This window comes from Stigmatopora argus, chromosome 24 (assembly GCF_051989625.1).
Source record: "Stigmatopora argus isolate UIUO_Sarg chromosome 24, RoL_Sarg_1.0, whole genome shotgun sequence".
In the NCBI taxonomy this organism is placed as follows: domain Eukaryota; kingdom Metazoa; phylum Chordata; class Actinopteri; order Syngnathiformes; family Syngnathidae; genus Stigmatopora; species Stigmatopora argus.
In genome coordinates, this window is record NC_135410.1 from 2,813,993 (window position 1) to 2,833,459 (window position 19,467).

General features: G+C 44.4%; 1 protein-coding gene across 4 annotated transcripts in view; it reads right to left on the reverse strand.

Moving 5' to 3' along the window:
• naprt (nicotinate phosphoribosyltransferase) overlaps positions 1-19,467 on the reverse strand; it is a 38,846-nt gene that overhangs the window by 4,689 nt on the left and 14,690 nt on the right. For 2 of the 4 annotated variants that reach the window (XM_077594592.1, XM_077594595.1), the window contains 7 exons: positions 15,277-15,473; positions 14,952-15,092; positions 14,759-14,843; positions 14,606-14,686; positions 14,427-14,529; positions 10,230-10,283; positions 8,761-8,918 (listed from right to left, as the gene is read on the reverse strand). In XM_077594592.1, coding sequence (XP_077450718.1) covers positions 8,761-8,918; positions 10,230-10,283; positions 14,427-14,529; positions 14,606-14,686; positions 14,759-14,843; positions 14,952-15,092; positions 15,277-15,473 — 819 coding nt within the window. The remainder of the gene's footprint in view (positions 1-8,760; positions 8,919-10,229; positions 10,284-14,426; positions 14,530-14,605; positions 14,687-14,758; positions 14,844-14,951; positions 15,093-15,276; positions 15,474-19,467) is intronic. The other 2 variants (XM_077594593.1, XM_077594594.1) reach the window with 2 other exon arrangements.

Sequence of the window (19,467 nt, forward strand, 5' to 3'; positions counted from 1 at the left end):
CAAATTTTAGTATCCATTCTGGCCCACAAGTCAAAAAGTTTGCCCACCCCTGGTATAGACAAACTTGCCTCTTTTATACTATTATTGTCCCAAATTAAACACACTATCAATAAGCTGCTTTTGACGGCGGTAGACGTCCGATTTATGTTGACTGAGGTGCAGATGCTATTTCTGTTATTAGAGCTCCATCAAGTGGATATATAACGCAGCAGTCAACATGAATCAGACGTCTACCGCTGTCAATGGCAGCCGGACGTCCGGGGATGTGGCGAGAAAGATTCGAATGCTCGTATCTAAAAATTTGTCTCGCATCTCAAGGTAAATATTTGCTCGGAATTTTACTCTCACTGTATCTCAAATTCCTCGTATGTCGGGGCACTCAAGGTATTACTGTATGTAAATTCTCTAATTCGTTCAACGGTCCTCACACAAATACAAACTAAACCCTTTAAATTTGGTCAAAGTGTCCCAATTTTGTATGAAAGATGTGAGGAAACAAAAGTGAGAGAAAATGTCTTAAAATAAATAAAACATGAAATTGTGCCTTGCAGCGCTGAAATAGTTCCCTCCGAGGCCGTTATGATGGGAGACGTAATACCCGTTATACGTTTGTCTGCCAGATGACAGCAAGAGCCTGTTCTACCAGGGTCAAAAGCCGCCCACTTTGTACTACATTTTTAGACTTTTACGTTTGCCGTGTGTGTGTGTGTGTGAAAATATGTGCCGCATTGCATTTGTATGGTTTTTAATCGCTTAATAAGGGGAATTGCAATCATTAATAAGGGAAGCATTTAGTCGAAGTGGACAGGTATGTTAGAGAGACTTTTGAAACATGGATAGTGGTTGTTGTGAATTGAATTGAACTGAATGCTTTTATTGTCATTATATGAGATAGAATGAGAGAGATGAAATCAGAGCCCAATAGAGGGTAGCGATGCTCTTAAGTGAGAATCAATGCATCTGTGACATAATTTTAAAAATAAAATAACAGATAAGGATTTGCATTTACTTTTTAGGGCATTTCGTATCTTGGATTTTTTTCGTATCTCGAGTCACTCATTCACATATAAAATATTTCGTAACCTGAAAATTTCGTACCTGGAGGTATGACTGTACTTAATTTCCACAACTGGGTGAGAATTTAAGTTTATTGCTTCAGAAGAAACAGGACTAAAGTGCTAATAGTTTCAGGTATCGTTTAGATTTGAAGACACCATTAGCTAAAGCTCACCTACAGTGGGGCAAAAGAGTATTGAGTCAACCACCAATTGTGAAAGTTATCCTACTTGAAAAGATTAGAGAGGCCTGTAATTGTCAACATGGGTAAACCTCAACCATGAGAGACAGAATGTGGAACCCCCCCAGAAAATCACATTGTTAGATTTTTAAATAATTTATTTGCAGATCATGGTGGAAAATAAGTATTTGGTCAATACCAAAAGTTAATCTCAATACATACTTCGTTATGTACCCTTTGTTGGCAATAATGGAGGCCAAACGTTTTCTGTAACTCTTCACAAGCTTTTCACCCACTGTTGCTGGTATTTTGGCCCATTCCTCCATGCAGATCTCCTCTAAAGCAGTGATGTTTTGGGGCTGTCGTTGGGCAACACGGACTTTAAACTCCCTCCACAGATTTTATATGGGGTTGAGATCTGGAGACTGACTAGGCCACTCCAGGACCTTGAAATGCTTCTTACGAAGCCACTCCTTTGTTGCCCTGGCGGTGTGTTTTGGGATCATTGTCATGCTGAAAGACCCAGCCACGTCTCATCTTCAATGTCGAGGTTGTGGACAGGTGTCTTTTATACCGATAATGAGTTAAAACAGATGCTATTAATACAGGTAACAAGTGGAGACCTCGTTAGACCTCTTTGACAGCCAGAAATCTTGCTTGTTTGTAGGGGATCAAATACTTATTCTCTACTCTAATTTGGAAATAAATTATTTTAAAATAAAACAATGTGATTTTCAGTTTTTTTCCACATTGTCTCTCATGGTTGAAGTTTACCCATGTTGACAATTACAGGATTTTATAATGTTTTCAAGTAGGAGAACTTGCACAATTGATGGTTAACTAAATACCTATTTGCCCCACTGTATGTCCATAGTGGCTCGCTTCAATTTCAAGGCAAACAAGATGCCCCTATTATCCCCGATTGTTGTGTTTTCTAACATTGTGTCAGTCACACTTAATAAAAGAGACTATGTGCGGATTACTTGACATTCATTGCGGTCGCTGGAGAGTTGATTATCTTTAGTTTTACTCAGTCTCACTTGCAAGCAGAACATAACTTGGATCTAAAAATTGCCAACATATGTTAATTGGCACTAACACAGCCCCCCCGTTTGGCGCAACTTCTTGGAGGAATAAACATTTTGGAGACTTTACTGACTACGCTTCACTCTTATTGCCACAGAGGCATTAATCGGTAAAGACATTCAGAAGCTCGATAAACATTGCATATTCTTTTTTGCTGAAATAAAAATTTAAAAAAATCTTACATATGTTTCAAACCAAGTGTCTCGTTGTGGGTTAGTGTTACAGACTCTAAGTCCGGGATCTTTCCGTCAGTCAAAGCGGCTGCAGTTTCCCATATAGATGCCTGATCAAAATCACTATATTTTTTAATTGATTTATTTTTATTTGTTTATCTTGGTTAAAGTCCATATATCGGCCGGCCGATATACCTGTCGACCTTTAATCTGACTACCTTGGGACCCGACCATTTCGTCATAATAGCCGAATGGTCATAAAAAATGAAGCCGCCATAACCACATCTGAAACAAAGTAAATATTGTTAAGTGTTGCACATTAGCATAGCTAGACGACTTTTAGCCATTTTTACACACCTTTAAAATATGTTGTTCTTTTCAACATGCGTCGAGTTGGGCAGTGCACGGAAATTCAGCGTTGTAGATGTCTGGACCACAATTCTCAATTAATTTGGCTACCTTGTTTTCAGTCCTGGCATTTTTTATTATACTATCTGCTATTTTGGATTTAGCCTGTACACACCCAGCCACTCAAATCTATTATCAAACGTTCCAGTGATGAAACTAGCCTTCTTTATCTGACATGTCTTCATAGCCCATCTGTTGAGGAAATTGCTCTGACTTCTGCCTCAAAATTGGGCCAGTAACAACCGTTACACCTCTCAACTTGGCAAACTTATACCATTCATAATGTCAGTTTTCCACATCTTTGTTCTTTCCAGTGCGACGTCGTTTTCTGTAAATCTATGTCATAGCAATGTGACCGTGGAAAGAAAACCTGCATGTTGAAAAGGTGGAGTTACAAGTGTGTAGCAAAAAAAATACTGTACAATAATGAGTGAGATGGAGAAAATCTTGGTCATATTATCCAAATTTGGTCATATTAAAAAAGGAGAATTTCAGCAGCCCGGCGTATGAGTGGTTAGCATGTTGGCTTCACAGTTGTGGGCTTCCTGGGTTCGATTCCAGGTCGGTCCTCCTGTGTGGAGTTTGCATGTTCACTCCGGGATAGCGTGTGTTTTTCTCAGGTAGTCCAGTTTCCGTCTACATTCCAAAAACATGCACAGTAGGCTGGTTGGACACTCTAAATTGCCCCTAGGTATGAGTGTGAGCGTGAATGATTGTCCATCTCTTCAGAAGCTTAGTGTTCAAGTTGTTCCTCCTGAGTACCCTCAGGAAATTGAGTTGTTTCTGGGCCTTCTTCAACATTGCCGTGGTGTTGGTAGACCAGGAGAGCTTGTCCGTGATGTGGACCCCCAGGAATTTGAAGGACTGGACCCTGTCTATGCATACTCAATTTATGAGGAGTGGGTCCAGATCTCTGTTGTTTGCGAAAGTCCAGGATTATTTCTTTAGTTTTCGTGGTGTTCAGTGTGAGATTGTTCACCAAACACCACGAAGACAGTTTGTTGACCTCATCTCTGTAGGCAGACTCATGCCTCCCTGAGATGAGTCCGACCACAGTGGTGTCATCGGCAAATTTGATAATGGAGTTAGACTGGTGGGTCGGTGTACAGTTGTGTGTACAGGGAGTATAGAAGAGGACTCAGTACACAGCCTTGAGGGGAGCCAGTGCTCAGTGTAATGGAGGAAGAGATGTGGGGACCAAGTCTAACAGTTTGTGGACGGTTGGTTAAAAAATTCTTAATCCAGCGGCAGATGGAAGAGGATAGTCCAAGATGGGAGAGTTTGTCAGCCAGAATGTCCGGTATTATAGTGCTGAAGGCTGAGCTATAGTCAATGAAAAGGCCAAAACCTCTGCATTCATTCTTCACCGCGCCTCAGATTGGGAGTTAGACGTGGACTTAAAGAAGAAACTTGTCTTCCCACCACCGTGGCAGACTTTATTTTGACCCGACACGGTTGTGCTCCAGGAGCACAAAAAAACATTGTAGTCATCGAGCTCACGGTCTCGTGGGAAGAGAGGCTGGACTTGTCACACCAACAAAAGAAAGATAACCAGGACTTGGTTGATGATGTGGCCCTAAAACACTGGCATGCATCGTTATTCCCCATCGAAGTCGGCAGTCATAGGTTCCCAGGAAAATACGTGCGCTATTTCCTCCAGAGGATAGGACTATAGTCAAAACCTGCTGAAGAAAGCCACACGGGACATAGCTGAGTCCAGCTAAAAATGGCTGTGGCTCAAGAGAGCCCACAGTTGGAACCCTTCTACAGGTGAAGCCTAGTCAGTCTTCGCTGCTCTACTCAGGCGAGGTGTACACGTTAAGGGGCAAAACACCTGTCACCCTGAGATGCCTGCTGATGATGCAGAATGGTTTCCATAAAAGTTTGCAGTCCAAGCAAGATCATCTCTAAAAGGGTTCTGCATTTCATTAGTTTGAGTAGTTCCGCATGGTTACTACTCATGGCAAAGCATCTTGGATGTTTACTTTACCCTCATCTATGGTAGCTGTTCTCATAATGACATCACCAGGGAACGATTGACTCATTTCTACAAACATTTTTCCAAGGGGCCACCTCGCTCCTTTGTCAATGTCCTTGTCATCTCACTGCAGTTTCGTTTGATAGTGTCCAGAGCGGCCCGTTTGTCCCTCCTGGCTTGCCGTCAGGTCAGAGCAGCTGCAAACAATCCGTGATTACTTCCTGATGTGGGTATTTAAGCACCACGCAAATGGTTAGTCATTGTCGGAAATTCCTGCATGACACTGCGTAAATTCCTGCGTGACACACCACATGTCACAGCATACATCGCTACAGGTATTATTCCCCATACTCCGGTTCTGTTACGTTTTGGGACATACAAGCCCTTGTTATTTTGTAAAGCGTTTGAGTAATTAAAGCTACTGTCATGAGAACTGCACGACTCGCCTCCCCTTCTTTTAGGGAATTTATGACTACACCGTGGTGTGAGCATCTTAGAGACGTTCTAGCAGCGGAGGAATCTCAATTAGGAGGTAATTCTGAGCCTCCATCGGCCCCGGTCAAACGCCCCGGCTCAAGTTTCACCTTTAAACCGACCCTTCGCTCAGCCCGTTGCACTGGGCTGCCAGCACAGCTAAGTCAGAATATCCAAGTTCCGACATCCCCTGTTCATCGCCCGAGTTATCTGAATTCAAACTCCAGCGAGTCTTTTCCTCAATGGAGGGAGAATCCCCAGCCTCCATCGGCCCTGTTGGAACACCACATCTATGTCGGTTGGGATTTTTTGATGGTGAGGATGACCGGGAGCTAATTGATTTGTATGCTGGAGATTCGGACTCGGACAGTGATTTTCTCAGCCGATTCGGACTCCGATACACTCCCCCGGAGGACGTTGACCCCTACTCCTTCTCAGATTACTCCGACCTGGATTACCCCGACCAGCATTCGCCGTGTCGGCTGGCCATCTACAGTGGACCACCACGTGGCGGCCGGCAGGGAGGCTCAGGTAGAAGTTTTGAACACTGCCCGTCTTGTCTTTGTGGGGAGGCACAGCAACGAGGTCTTTCACCGAGTCGGCTGGCCATCTACAATGGGCCACCACGTGGCGGCCGGTGTGCTGTGCCGTCCTCCCGGAGGAGGCGGCGAGCGCCGCGCCGCAGGGAGAAGCGGAGGGAGGGCCTGGACGCTTGAGCCCCTGACCAAGCTCCTTGCTCGATCTCGCCCGTCCAAGCTCCTTGCTCGACCTCGCCCGTCCAAGCTCCTTGCTCGACCTCGCCCGTCCAAGCTCCTTGCTCGACCTCGCCCGTCCAAACTCCTTGCTCGACCTCGCCCGTCCAAGCTCCTTGCTCGACCTCGCCCGTCCAAGCTCCTTGCTCGACCTCGCCCGTCCAAGCTCCTTGCTCGACCTCGCCCGTCCAAGCTCCTTGCTCGACCTCGCCCGTCCAGACGCCTCGCCCGACCACGCCGTTCCAAGCTTCCCAAATTCCCGTGCCAAAGCCACGCAAAAGACTCCCCTTGCCAGCTGGGCCGCCAGTCGCACCCGTGCCGAAGCCACGAACCAGGCTTCTGGTGCCGGGTGGTCCGCCAAGTTCCTGCCTGGCAAGTTCCTGCCTGCCAAAATCCTACCTGCCTAGTTCGTTCCTGCCTGCCTAGTTCCGGCCTGCCCAGTTCCGGCCGACCCAGTTCCTGCCTGCCCAGTTCCGGCCTGCTCAGTTCCGGCCTGCCCAGTTCCTGCCGGCCCAATTCCTGGCTGCCCAGCGTCTGCCCGCCCAGCTCTTGCCCTCCCAGCTTTTGCTCGCCCAGCTCTTGCCCGCCCAGTTCCGGCCCGCCGAGTTCCTGCCAGCCCAGCGTCTGCCCGCCCAGCGTCTGCCCGCCGAGCTCTTGCCCGCCCAGAAGCAGTGGCGACGCGCCAGGCCTCTGGACGAGGGGGTCGGCGGCAGCGATGCGCCGGGGCCCCTGGACGAGGGGGTCGGCAACGGCGAGAGCGACTCTTCGGCGCCCCTGGACGAGGCGGTCGGCGCCGGCGAGAGCGACTCTCCGGCACCCCTGGACGAGGGGGTCGGCGCCGACGAGAGCGACTCTCCAGCACCCCTGGACGAGAGGGGCGGCGGCGGCGAGAGCGACTCTCCGGTGCCCCTGGACGAGGGGGTCGCGCCGGCGAGAGCGACTCTCCGGCCCTCCCGGACGAGGGGGTTGGCGGCCCCCCGAGCAGCCAGGGTAAGGTGCTCAACGACCTTTCCAAGATTCTGGTGTCTGTTAAGGGCAGGGGGCTTGGCCAGCACTTAAAGGACCGCTGGACCGGCTACTCCCACTCCTCTTCAAATGCTGACGTGGACGCCTGCCGGATCGGCCTCGCCTACGCCCCGTCTCGGGCCGATGCTGATCCCCGCCGGATCGGCCACCCAGACGCCTCGTCACCGGCCGGCGCAGACGCCCGCCAGACCGACCACTTCCTCGCATCGTCTCAGGTCGGCACGGACCCCCGCCGTACCGGCCACTCCCATGTCTCTTCTCGGGCCGGCGCGGACGCCCGCCAGATCGGCCACTCTAACGCCTCGTCTCAGGCCGGCGCAGCGCCCGCCTGACCGGCCACCCTGTCGCCTCGTCACCAGCCGGCGCGGACATTCGCCGGACCGATCACTTCTTCGCCTCGTCTCAGGCCGGCGCGGATGCCCGCCGGACCGACCACTTCCTCGCCTCGTCTCAGGCCAACTGGCGCGGACGCCCGTCGGACCGGCCACTCCCACGCCTCGTCACCGGCCAGCGCGGACGCTCGTTGGACCGGCCACTCCCTCGTCTCTTCACGGGCTGGCGCAGACACCCACCGCACGATGAAAACGGTAAGCCTGCTTTTTGCTTTTCATGGACATTCGGCATTAGGACGTCTAGAATCCATCTCTTAGAGGGGAGGTACTGTCAGGAGCGGCCCGTTTGTCCCTCCTGGCTTGCCGTCAGGTCAGAGCAGCTGCAAACAATCCGTGATTACTTGCTGATGTGGGTATTTAAGCACCACACAAATGGTTAGTCATTGTCGGAAATTCCTCCATGACACTGCGTAAATTCCTGCGTGACACACCATGTGTCACAGCATACATCGCTACAGGTATTATTCCCCATACTCCGGTTCTGTTACGTTTTGGGACATACAAGCCCTTGTTATTTTGTAAAGTGTTTGAGTAATTAAAGCTACTGTCATGAGAACTGCACGCCTCGCCTCCCCTTGCTTCCCCGCAACTGGGTCCGAATCTCCCCGATCGCGCCACGACGTGGCGGCGCGATCGTAACAGATACCATGTAAAAAGTGGAGCGACTAATTCTTTTGGTTTACCTCACTAAAAACAGCAGCAAACTAAGAATTTATTTCCTAACTTTTTAACAAGCTATATCAAACAGCTGTTTGTCAATCTTAAGGGTTAGGAACACAAATCATTTTTGTTTTGTTTGTTGACGCTGTGGCTGAGCCAATGAAGTCAGTACATCTCTTCGTGGATTGTTCTCTTTTTTAAAAAATAAACAATGTGATTGGACGTGTGTCATTTAGCCATATCTCTTACAAGTGAATCAGTAAGATTTGGAATAAAAACTAACTTTATTTTTCTAGCATAAAAGAAAGAATAGACATGATGTCATTTCCCCTTTGCATGCTGCATGAGAAAGCTACCGAGCTATGAGCTGGGTAGATATGAGTTGCGGGACCAATCACCTAGTAATGCTGCAGGATATTATTTCACAAAGCGGTTCTAGTTTCCGCCAAATCCTTTCTTCAGTTACAAAAATTTGCCCCATCCACTGTTTGGTTCGCCACACTTTGCTCAAAACAATAAATGAAAAATCTGTCTATTGTCATTGTTATGTTAGGTCGAAATGGTAAACACTCACCTCTCCATTTGTAAACACTTCTTGGCGTAGACAAATGACCTGAACTGGAGTGACAGAGAGTGGAGTACCATCACTAGTCAAAGGATGGCACCTTATAAGGAGCCCTGCCTCTGGTGGCGACTCCCGTGCCAGACAAACCAGGTCCAGAAAAGGATTTCCTGTAAAAATGTGCCATACATTCATTAATTCTTCTTCTGTAACACGCATCCTTGTAAGGGATGCAGGGGTTAGTGGAGCCTATCCCAGCTGACTTCGGGCAAAAAGCAGACTACACCCTAGACTGGTCGCCAGTCAGTTGTAGGGAACACAGACAGACGACCATTCGAACTCACAATCACAGCGCCACATGCGGGAATCAAGCCCGCGCCTGCCCAAACTGAAGTCAGGCGAGGGAACCTCTGCACCATCAGGCGTAAAATTGTGCCAGAAATCAATTTTTTTTGACATTAGGTTATGTACTAAACAGAGACAACACCTTTTCCCTGATTTGATTGCTTTACATCATCCAAAGCGATACATAAAATGCTGGTTACAGTCAATAGAATAAATCTTGATTAATGATTATACAAAGTTCATTACAATTACAGTAATCCCTCGAACATTGCGGTTAATGTAGTCCAGACTTAAAGGCTAACCATTGACTTTGTCCACGTGGTAATGTGTGCGATAGTAAATTCACTCGCAGCAGAGAAGACAAGATCTTGTACTCCTTTTATAATGTATGTCGCGTAATTCTGCGGTAAAATTCTTTTTTGGTGCTGGCCCTTGACTTCCGCCATTTTTCACTGCCATTTTTCACTGCCATTTTTCACTGCCATTTTTCATCTGTCTTCCGGTTGTGAGTTTCAGTGTAGATTTCGGCATTTTTTTGAACTTTTTTTTTTTTTTTTATAACTCCGAGAAAATCCGCGCGGGCTGCCTGGGGGCTTAGTGGTTAGCATGTCGGGCTCACAGCTCTGGAGTCCTGGGTTCAAATCCAGGTCGGTCCACATGTGTGGCATTTGCATGTTCTCCCCGCGCCTGTGTGGGTTTTCTCCGGGCACTCTGGTTTCCTCAAACATTCCAAAGACATGGATGGTAGGCTGATTGGACACTCTAAATTGCCCCTAGGTATGAGTGTTAGCGTTAATGTTTGTCCGTCTCCTGGTGCCCTACGATTGGCTGACCACCAATTCGGGGTATCTCCTGCCTCTGGCCCGGAGTCAGCTGGGATAGGCTCCAGCACCCCCCTCGCAACCCTAGTGAGGATAAAGCGGTTCAGAAAATGAGATGAGATTAAATAAAATAACTAAATACAAATAATCCATTCCCACCCTCTGAAAAAAAACTGCTAAGGATATTAATATTGAAAATTTTAATTGTTCTAATTCATCACCTACTCTCACAAAGTAACAAATACATATCTAGTAGTTATAATCTGCAATAAAATGTGAAATTATACATAGTACAGTACTGTATGGGGTTTTTACCTTCGAGACAGACGGTAGCGGCCAACAGTGGCGTGAGCGGCGGAGGAGTGAGACCTGACGGCAACACGTTCGGTTCACTTTTGTGACACTATGTCACATAACAGAAACTTTAAACAGAACTTAAATGAACTTTGATTACTATACACACTATTAAAAATAAGTTTTGTCTTATGTTGGTTTGCCAGCTGTCACATGTAAACCACTCACGTAAACCACTCATGTTTTTCTAATACTTCATGCTTAATATCGATTGTCATGATACGCTTTTACTTCTCACTACCCTTCATTGCACCGGCTAGCTTTGGAGCTATTGTTTTTTTCACTTAATTCTGCACTGATTAACGCAAAAAAAAAACACGTAAAAAACGTAAACTGTACGTCCGGTGTTCATAGATATCTTTATGCGAAGAAGATCCCCAGAGAAAGACAGCGATGATGTTCTCATAAGCACCCTCTCGCATACTCGGCCACATGGCGGCCACAATTTTCCATGCATCTCAAATTTCTCGTATGTAGGGACACTCGCATGTCAAGGTATTACTGTACAGTGGTACCTCTACATACGAGCTTAATTTGTTCCGGGACTGAGCTCGTATGTCAATATTCTCGTAACTCGAACAAACGTTTTCCATTGAAATGAATTAAAAACAAATCAATTCGTTCCAACCCTCTGAACAAACACCAAAAACAGGATATTGGATTGGAAAAAAATGTTTTATTACTTCTAATTCGCCATCTATTAACAAAGTAACACATATTTAGGGGTTTAATAATAATAAAATGTATTTAATAGAACTAAAATTTGACGGATTTCGCGGAGGGTAGAGAGAGAGGGATAGAGAGGGGGGACTTTCCACGGCAACACACTCGTAACAGAACAAACAAATTTAAATTAACTTGGATTAATATATACAGACACACTCAAACATACGTTTAATGTAACTTTACACAAAACTGAATTCTAATTTTGTTTTACATTTGTATACCTTCTCCTGGCCGGGTTAGCTGTTTGCCACGGCTCCACCCTCACGTTCGCAATCGATGGGCTGTTTACTGTTGTATTCCCTTCAAAATATTCCGAAAATGATGCACACAAATGTCCTCATAATAGGATAATGCACGACCACTTGCCAACGAGAAGTAGTCTTGAATTAGCGATCGCTCCGCTAACGGGAGCTAACAGGCTAAGGGAGGGAAAAAACACTGAAAAAATGCAACGCTCCGCTCAGTGCTCGCAGAGACGTTACAAAAAGGTAGTTGCGACCAGAGATATTACACGAGGAGTTGCGGGGGAGAGAGCCAGTGCCCCTGATGTTCTTATGAGCAGCCAACGGGAAGTAATATACTATACTGCTCGTATTAGCGATCGCTCCGGCATTCGCGCTGAGTGACGGAAAAAAACACTGAATAACACAGATATCTGTTATACACGAAAGAGATGCGGCAAAAAACAGTGCGCTACAATGAACAGCCTCTCATGTCTTGGCCACCTGGCTTTCTCGCATCTCGAAATTGTTCTCGTATCTAGAGATAATTATTTGCTCAAAATTCTCCTCGTATCTCGAAATGCTCATATGTAGAGGTGCTCGTATGTAGACGTACCACTGTATTCGTGCTTTACTTAAGAGAGCAACGATCTATTTTATGTTTTGGTTGCAATTTATTTATTTATTTTGTTATTATCTACTTTTGTTGTTATTCTTTGTTTTTTTGTTTTAACTTCCTAAGACCCAAACTCTTGCAAGGCACGCATTTTTACTTTCTCGTTGATATTTAAGCTAAATGGGACCTGATGAGTGTAAAAACAAAGAATTATCTTTTTATATGATGTCGTTTCTGAGAAAAATGATGTCCACGTCATAAGGGGACGCCAGGTCCTTGTAGTCCAAAATTTAACATTGAAGTATTGACAACCCAAAATGTGATGTCCACAGATGTGGACGCCAGGTCATAGGAGGTTAAATGGAACATTTATTTCAATTGAATTGATGTACTGGCATTATTAGGATATACTTTTGGCACACACATTACTTACATTCAAAATATTAATAATGCACAAAGTTTTAATTCATAATTTTGGTGTGCGTTTGCATTTGTGTGTGTGTGTATAGTTATAGTGATACCTTCTCCATGCCTCAGAACCAAGCATTCATTTTTAAAAATTATCAAATGAGCCAAGACTTGCTTTGAAGGGTTTCGCTGGTGTCTTTTTCAGATGCTTGCTTTGCTTTCAAGTCCATGAAGATTCCGCTGTCTTTTTCGCAGATTATCAACATCATGCTATCTCCAGTAAAAAAAAATGCAACCTGTATGCTCGTAGATATCTTTACGCGAAGGGAGATGTGGCGAAAAAAGACACAGCGATCCTGTTCTCTCAAGCAGCCTCTCATATGCTCAGCCATACGGACGCCTGCATCGGGAGCCCTCTAGTATGCTCTAATCTCAAGTTTCTCTCGTATCTCAAGGCAAAAATGGGGGGACTTTCCACGACAACGCACTCGTAACGGAACAAAGAAATTTAAATTAACTTGGATTAATATGTACAGACACTCAAACATACGTTTAATGTAACACAAAACTGAATTCTAATTTTGTTTTAATTTTTTTTAACGTCGTCCTGGGCGGGTTAGCTGTTTGCCACGCCTCCACTCTCACGTTCGCTATCGATGGGCTGTTTGCTGTTTTATTCCCTTCAAAATATTCCAAAAATGATGCATACAAATGTCCTCACAATAGGATAACGCAGGACCACTTGCCAACGAGAAGTAGTCTTGAATGAGCGATCGCGGGAGCTAACAGGCTAAGGAAGGAATAACAGCCTACCCACGTATTGATTGTGGGTAATGAAGTTTTATTCTGAGAAAGGGTGCCATTGGCTATCGGTGTGCACGAGTATACTTCATTACCCAGAAATCCCTCTTTTTGCCCACGCATGCGCGTTTCCTGGTTGATGCGTAGGAGAAACTGGTCTGAATAAATTGTTCAGTGCTCGTAGATATCTGTTATACACGAAAGAGATGCGGCAAAAAAGACCCTGCGCTACAATGATAAACTGCCTCTCATGTCATGGCCACCTAGCTTGGTCACATCTCCAAATTGTGATCGTATCTAGGGCGAATTATTCGATCGAAATTTTCATCCTATCTCGAGCATCTCGTAGGTAGAGCTGCTCGTAGGTCGAGGTACCACTGTATAACTGTAATATTTAACACTTGTTGATAATTGTACTTGTGTAGTTGTATTTTTGTACAGGGGCAAAAACATGTAGTATATGTAGTAATTATAGGGGTGATCCTACTTTTTTCGATTATCGCGGTCATGTCTGGTCTAAATTATCCGCGATATTCGAAGGATTACCTATACCTATATATTTTTTGGTACTCGGACGATTCGCCAAAAGACGTTTCGTGACGGACGTTTCGCCGACGGACAGTTCGCCGAACGGACGTTTCGCCGAAACGGGATTTGCGCGCTCGCCCCGCCCCCGGATCGTGTGTGTACATGTTTTTCAATCTCGACCCGCGGGCCATATACGGCTCGTTACAGATAACATTCATTTAGGAATAACAAGGGCATGTACTACTTTGATAAATTACATTGCGTGTCCAAATGGCTACTACTTTAAACGCAAGAATAAAATAAAAAATATAAAAAATTGGCAGCACAATGTAGTACGTACTTTTATTTAGAAATATGTCCAGCGGGGGGGGCAGTACATGCCCTTGTTATTCCTAAATGAATGTTATCTGTAACGGGCCGTATATGGCGCGCGGTCCGAGGTTGAAAAACATGTACACACACGATCAGGGGGCGGGGCGAGCGCGCGAATCCCGTTTCGGCGAAACGTCCGTTCGGCAAACTGTCCGTCGGCCAAACGTCCGTCGGCCAAACGTCTTTCGGCGAATCGTTCGGTCATGTTTTTTTTTACATGATATTGCATATCAGCAGTAACTTCGGAGGCTATAAATTCGCACAGCTAAATTCATCAACGCAACAGACCGAGTGAGTGCATTTACAGACTACACCCATGCATTTCTCCATGATTTGCTTTTACATATTAAATTATTGTAAAGTCCTATAACGAGCCTATTTTGACAAAGGAGGATAATATATAGATACTATATCTGGTAGACTAAAGGTACAAAACGTCATCGCCATGCTTTCTCCCCACAACTACCAAAAAGTAACTATTCTTACCCTGAGCATCTAGTAATCTGTAGAGAGATTTCCTTCCTGGGACCGTGCTCTTCTCTGGATCCTCACTAATCTTCATTGTGGGCCTGCCCCTTACCTCCACAAGCTCTCACAAAATTGCAACAGCATTATGATTTGTGATGGAATAACTCAATTCTGAATCTCATCAAAGTAGTTGATACCTTATACACACAACCCAGCGATGGTTGTTTAGTGCAGGTGACAAGATGTGTTCCAACGCCAATCACGTCAATCTCATTCTCCTGAGACAAAGATATCCAAAATATGAAGTTAAAAAAGATTTTTATTAAGTAGTTAAACATTGTTGTCTTCACCTTCTTGCTGAATTCTACCATGGTTTCCTCTGAGATGTTATTCGTCCCAACAATGATCACTGATTCAAAGGCAGTGATTGAGAAACTGGAAACACCAAAGGGAAGTAAACATAAGGCATTATGACCACCTCACAGTTTTTATTTGTTTCTGTGTTTATGTTTGTAGAAATGTGCAGCGTGGCACCTCACTCACTGCTTGCTACAGAGTTTTAGGACACGGCGCACATCCACTGATTGCTTGCAGAGATCTCCACTGTCTAAGCGAACCCCAACTGGGCTATAGCCCAATTCACACAGCGCCAAGGCCACAGCGCAGAAGTTCAACAGGCCACTGCTAAAAGAAGGCAAATAGTGACTCAGTACATTAAGACAATGAATGCCATTGATACTCGTGCACAGTTTCTAGGTGGTGAATAATCACTATCAATGTAAAGGCGAATGTTAATGTTTGAACTTTTATTGCATTTCAAGATGTATAGCTTGGCATGCATGCTACTTTGACAATGCATAAAAATTACCAGGTAACACTATAACTGTCAATCACTGGGAGGAAGTTCTGGGGATAGGCGATGGCATAAGACAGAAAGGCAGCCAACTCCCCCTCATGAATCTTCCCAGGTTCTACCCCTAATAGCTCACACACTCGAGTGAGCCAACCCTTGGTTAGCGAAATGAAGTCCACTGGCTCATGGTTGCTGTTCACGCCCAAAAGCATCTATTAGGAAAGGAAAATGTGAAAGTTAGGACCTGCGGGTTCATACAATAAAATAAAATGATCAAACTCCTTTGAACGCCAACTGTAAACTTTGTCACCACCAGCTTAACCTCTTCATTTCAACTGCTTTCTCATCTCCTCTGATTTTCTGAACCGCTTTATCCTCCCTGAATCGGTGGCCAGCCTATCGCACGGCACAAGGAGACGGACAACCATGCAAACTCACACCCATACCTAGGGGCAATTTAGAGTGTCCAATCAGCCTACTATGCATGTTTTTGGAATGTGGGAGGAAACCGGAGTACCTGGAGGAAACCCACGCAGACCCGGGGCGAACATGCAAACTCCACACAGGTGAACATGACCTGGATTTGTGCCCATGACCCCAGAGCTGTGAGGCCGGCGCACCAACCACTCGCTCCACCAGGCCGCCTCAACTGCTTTGTAACATGGTTAAGTTGTAACATGGTACCAGTGGCGGGCCGTGCATTTCACACTTAGGCCTTCAGTAGTGCTGTGTGTGAATCAATCCAACCCTCAATAAGTATTTTATGGCTATAAAACCTTTAATGCAGCTACAGCTGCGACACATATAAAAAAGAATCAATAATAACCTAAAAAATTGAAATACTATTTTGGAAAATAGACATTTTACTCACCAAAAATTATTTTTATTTATACACAAAATGCATCCTCCTTTCTTTTCTCAAGAAGATTTCAATTACTCTGTGGTACAGATTACACGCGCGTTTCAGGTCCATCAAGAAGTTCTTTTCTATCGCCATCAAAGCTAATGCTGACAGTCGAGTCTGCCCTGTTGTATTTCTGGCATAAGGTTTGATTCTGTTTCGGGCTGAAAATGTCCGTTCGACAGAAGCAGTGGACACAGTGGTCACTGTCAAACCCACTAATGTGTACAGCCGCCCCATGCTCTCACTCAGATTTTTGTGCTGAAGGAAGTCAAGGAGATCAGTGGGAGATTTTCCTGTAAAATCATCCGTGGCATATATTACAATCAGTTCTGTTCTTAGCCGACCGATGCAGATCGAAAAGTGTACCGTGGCTCTGCGTTAAGATGGAGAAGGCTGCATGTGGGAAAGTTTTCTGGTATAAACTTCTGCGGGTTGAGGAGGGAGAGAAACATCCGTCTTTTGTGTTCTTGAAATCTCGTCCGCGTCTGGCAAGTAATATTGTCCAGAATCCTATCATGGAGTTGGTGGTAGTGGCTCCTCTCGCGCTCAACTGTGTCACAAAACTCCTTTACTCTTGCAGGAAAAAAACTGTACATCCAGTTTGTTTTTTGTAGTATTGAAAAAAAGCACGTCTGCATGCTCAAAAATGCCATTAAATGTGTGAAGCAAAAAAAAAACCTGCGTAGGATTGTTTTGTCATTTTGTCATTTTTGACTAATAAAGTGTTTAGTGGCACATTGGGCAAAATACAAAACAACTTGATCACTGCTATTGCTGAAGTGATGGAGGAAGAGATGAGAAGGGAAATAAAAGTACTGTTTGTCTCTGTAATGGTGAATGATTCTGTGCGGTGTGCTGATGGATTTAAAGCACATCTGGATGATTTTGAATTCTGTAGACTTTTGGTCACTTCCTATTAATTTTGTTGCATTTTTGGGTCACTTGTTAACATCTACTCATCATTGAAAAAAACATGATTGGACGCCTATCATCCTCAATAGCGTAGATTTTTTTAAATTTATGTGATAATCAAATTGCTATCAATCATATTTGTGTATGAGCATCCAGTTCAAAAATTTAGCATTGGGGAATATATATATATATATATATATTCCCCAATGCTAAATTTTTGAACTGGATGCTCATACACAAATATGATTGATAGCAATTTGATTATCACATAAATTTAAAAAAATCTACGCTATTGAGGATGATAGGCGTCCAATCATGTTTTTTTCAATGATGAGTAGATGTTAACAAGTGACCCAAAAATGCAACAAAATTAATAGGAAGTGACCAAAAGTCTACAGAATTCAAAATCATCCAGATGTGCTTTAAATCCATCAGCACACCGCACAGAATCATTCACCATTACAGAGACAAACAGTACTTTTATTTCCCTTCTCATCTCTTCCTCCATCACTTCAGCAATAGCAGTGATCAAGTTGTTTTGTATTTTGCCCAATGTGCCACTAAACACTTTATTAGTGGACATGTGGTAATGTAAATCTGTGTTTCTCTCAGCAATGAGAGAAAAAAGTTCCACATAATTTCCTTTGTTTGGGGGATGCAGTGCTTTCATCGTGTCCCCGAAATGAAAGTTCACAGAGTCTATCAAACTTTTTAAGATTTCCCTATTTTTCTTTCCCTTTTTGTTGTGGCACTCCGTTTCCCTGCGCCCTTGCTCGCTGAACTCGGGTTTCCCAAAAAGTTCTGGAAAGCACCGTTGGTGTCCGGCAGTGCGTTGGTGTCTCGTTGCTGCTTTGGTTAAACAAGTCAAATTTGCAAATCCAGTGTTGCTCCAAACACCATGTCGATCGGTGGCATATAACAAGCAATCCCAGCAATACAATTTGCAGTGTTCCTCGGAGCCCATGAGCCAGGAGTAGTGCTCGTAGTTAGCAAACTGAAAGTGGCGGACACACCCTGTTCCCGGCTGTAACAGGCTTGCTAGCTTCGGAGTTGACCACCCTTTCTTAATGATGTCCATTTTTTCTGCAAAAGTCCATCTGGAAAATTGCTTTGTGAGCAAATCTGCAACCAAATCCATTTGTTTTCCTCCGTCGGCCATTGTGGGTTGAGTTTGCGAGCTCTAGCTGGCTCACTCTGGCTTTGGTCCGCCTACTCTATCACTAGCCAATCATAGTTGGTGAAAGCGATGACGTATCCCAACGCCTGCGAGAAGGCAATGACGTATTCCTACGCCTGCGAGACGGCAATGACGTTGTTCCTTTGTTGCCCTGGCTGTGTGTTTTGGGATCATTGTCATGCTGAAAGACCCAGCCACGTCTCAACTTCAATGTCCTTGCTGATGGAAGGAGATTTCCACTCAAAATCTCTCGATACATGGCCCCATTCATTCTTTCCTGGTCCCTTTGCAGAAAAAAACGCCCCAAAGCATTATGTTTCCATCCCCATGCTTCACAGTGGGTATGGTCCCAGCCTGGTGCAGGTCTACAATTTGGTCTCTGGTGTCCTTCGACAGCTCTTTGGTCTTGGCCATAGTGGAGTTTGGAGTGTGAGAGACTGGTTGTGGACAGGTGTCTTTTATACCGAGTTAAAACAGATGCTATTAATACAGGTAACGAGTGGAGCTCGTTAGAAGAAGTTAGACCTCTTTGACAGCCAGAAATCTTGCTTGTTTGTAGGTGACCAAATATTTATTTTCCACTCTAATTTGGAAATACCATAAAACCTCTATTTGAGCGGCACCTCTATTTGAACGGCACCTCTAATAAAACGGCACTTTGGTGGAAGAATTGAAAAATAGAACTGAACTCTAACTGAACGTCACCACGGGGAAAGTTTGAAAAATAGAGCCGGTGAAATAGAGGTTATTATCAACCTGAGAAGGGTTTTTTTTCCCACATTCTGTCTCTCATGGTTGAGGTCTACCCATGTTGACAATTACAGGCCTCTCTAATCTTTTCAAGTAGGAGAACTTGCACAATTGGAGGTTGACTAAATACTTATTTGCCCCACTGTATATATATATATATATATATATATATATATATATATATATATGTATGTATATATATGTATATATATATATATATATATATATATATATATATATATATATATATTTATTTCAGCAACACGCATATTTATTTATTACCTATTTATTTATTGGATTGGATAACTTTATTCATCCCGTATTCGGGAAATTTTGTTGTCACAGTAGCAAGAGGGTGAGGATGCAGAAATAGGAAAGGCATTTTAGACATATATAGATAGGTAATAAGTAAGTTAATAAATAAATACATGTAAATATATAAATAAATAAGCGTGTTGCTGAA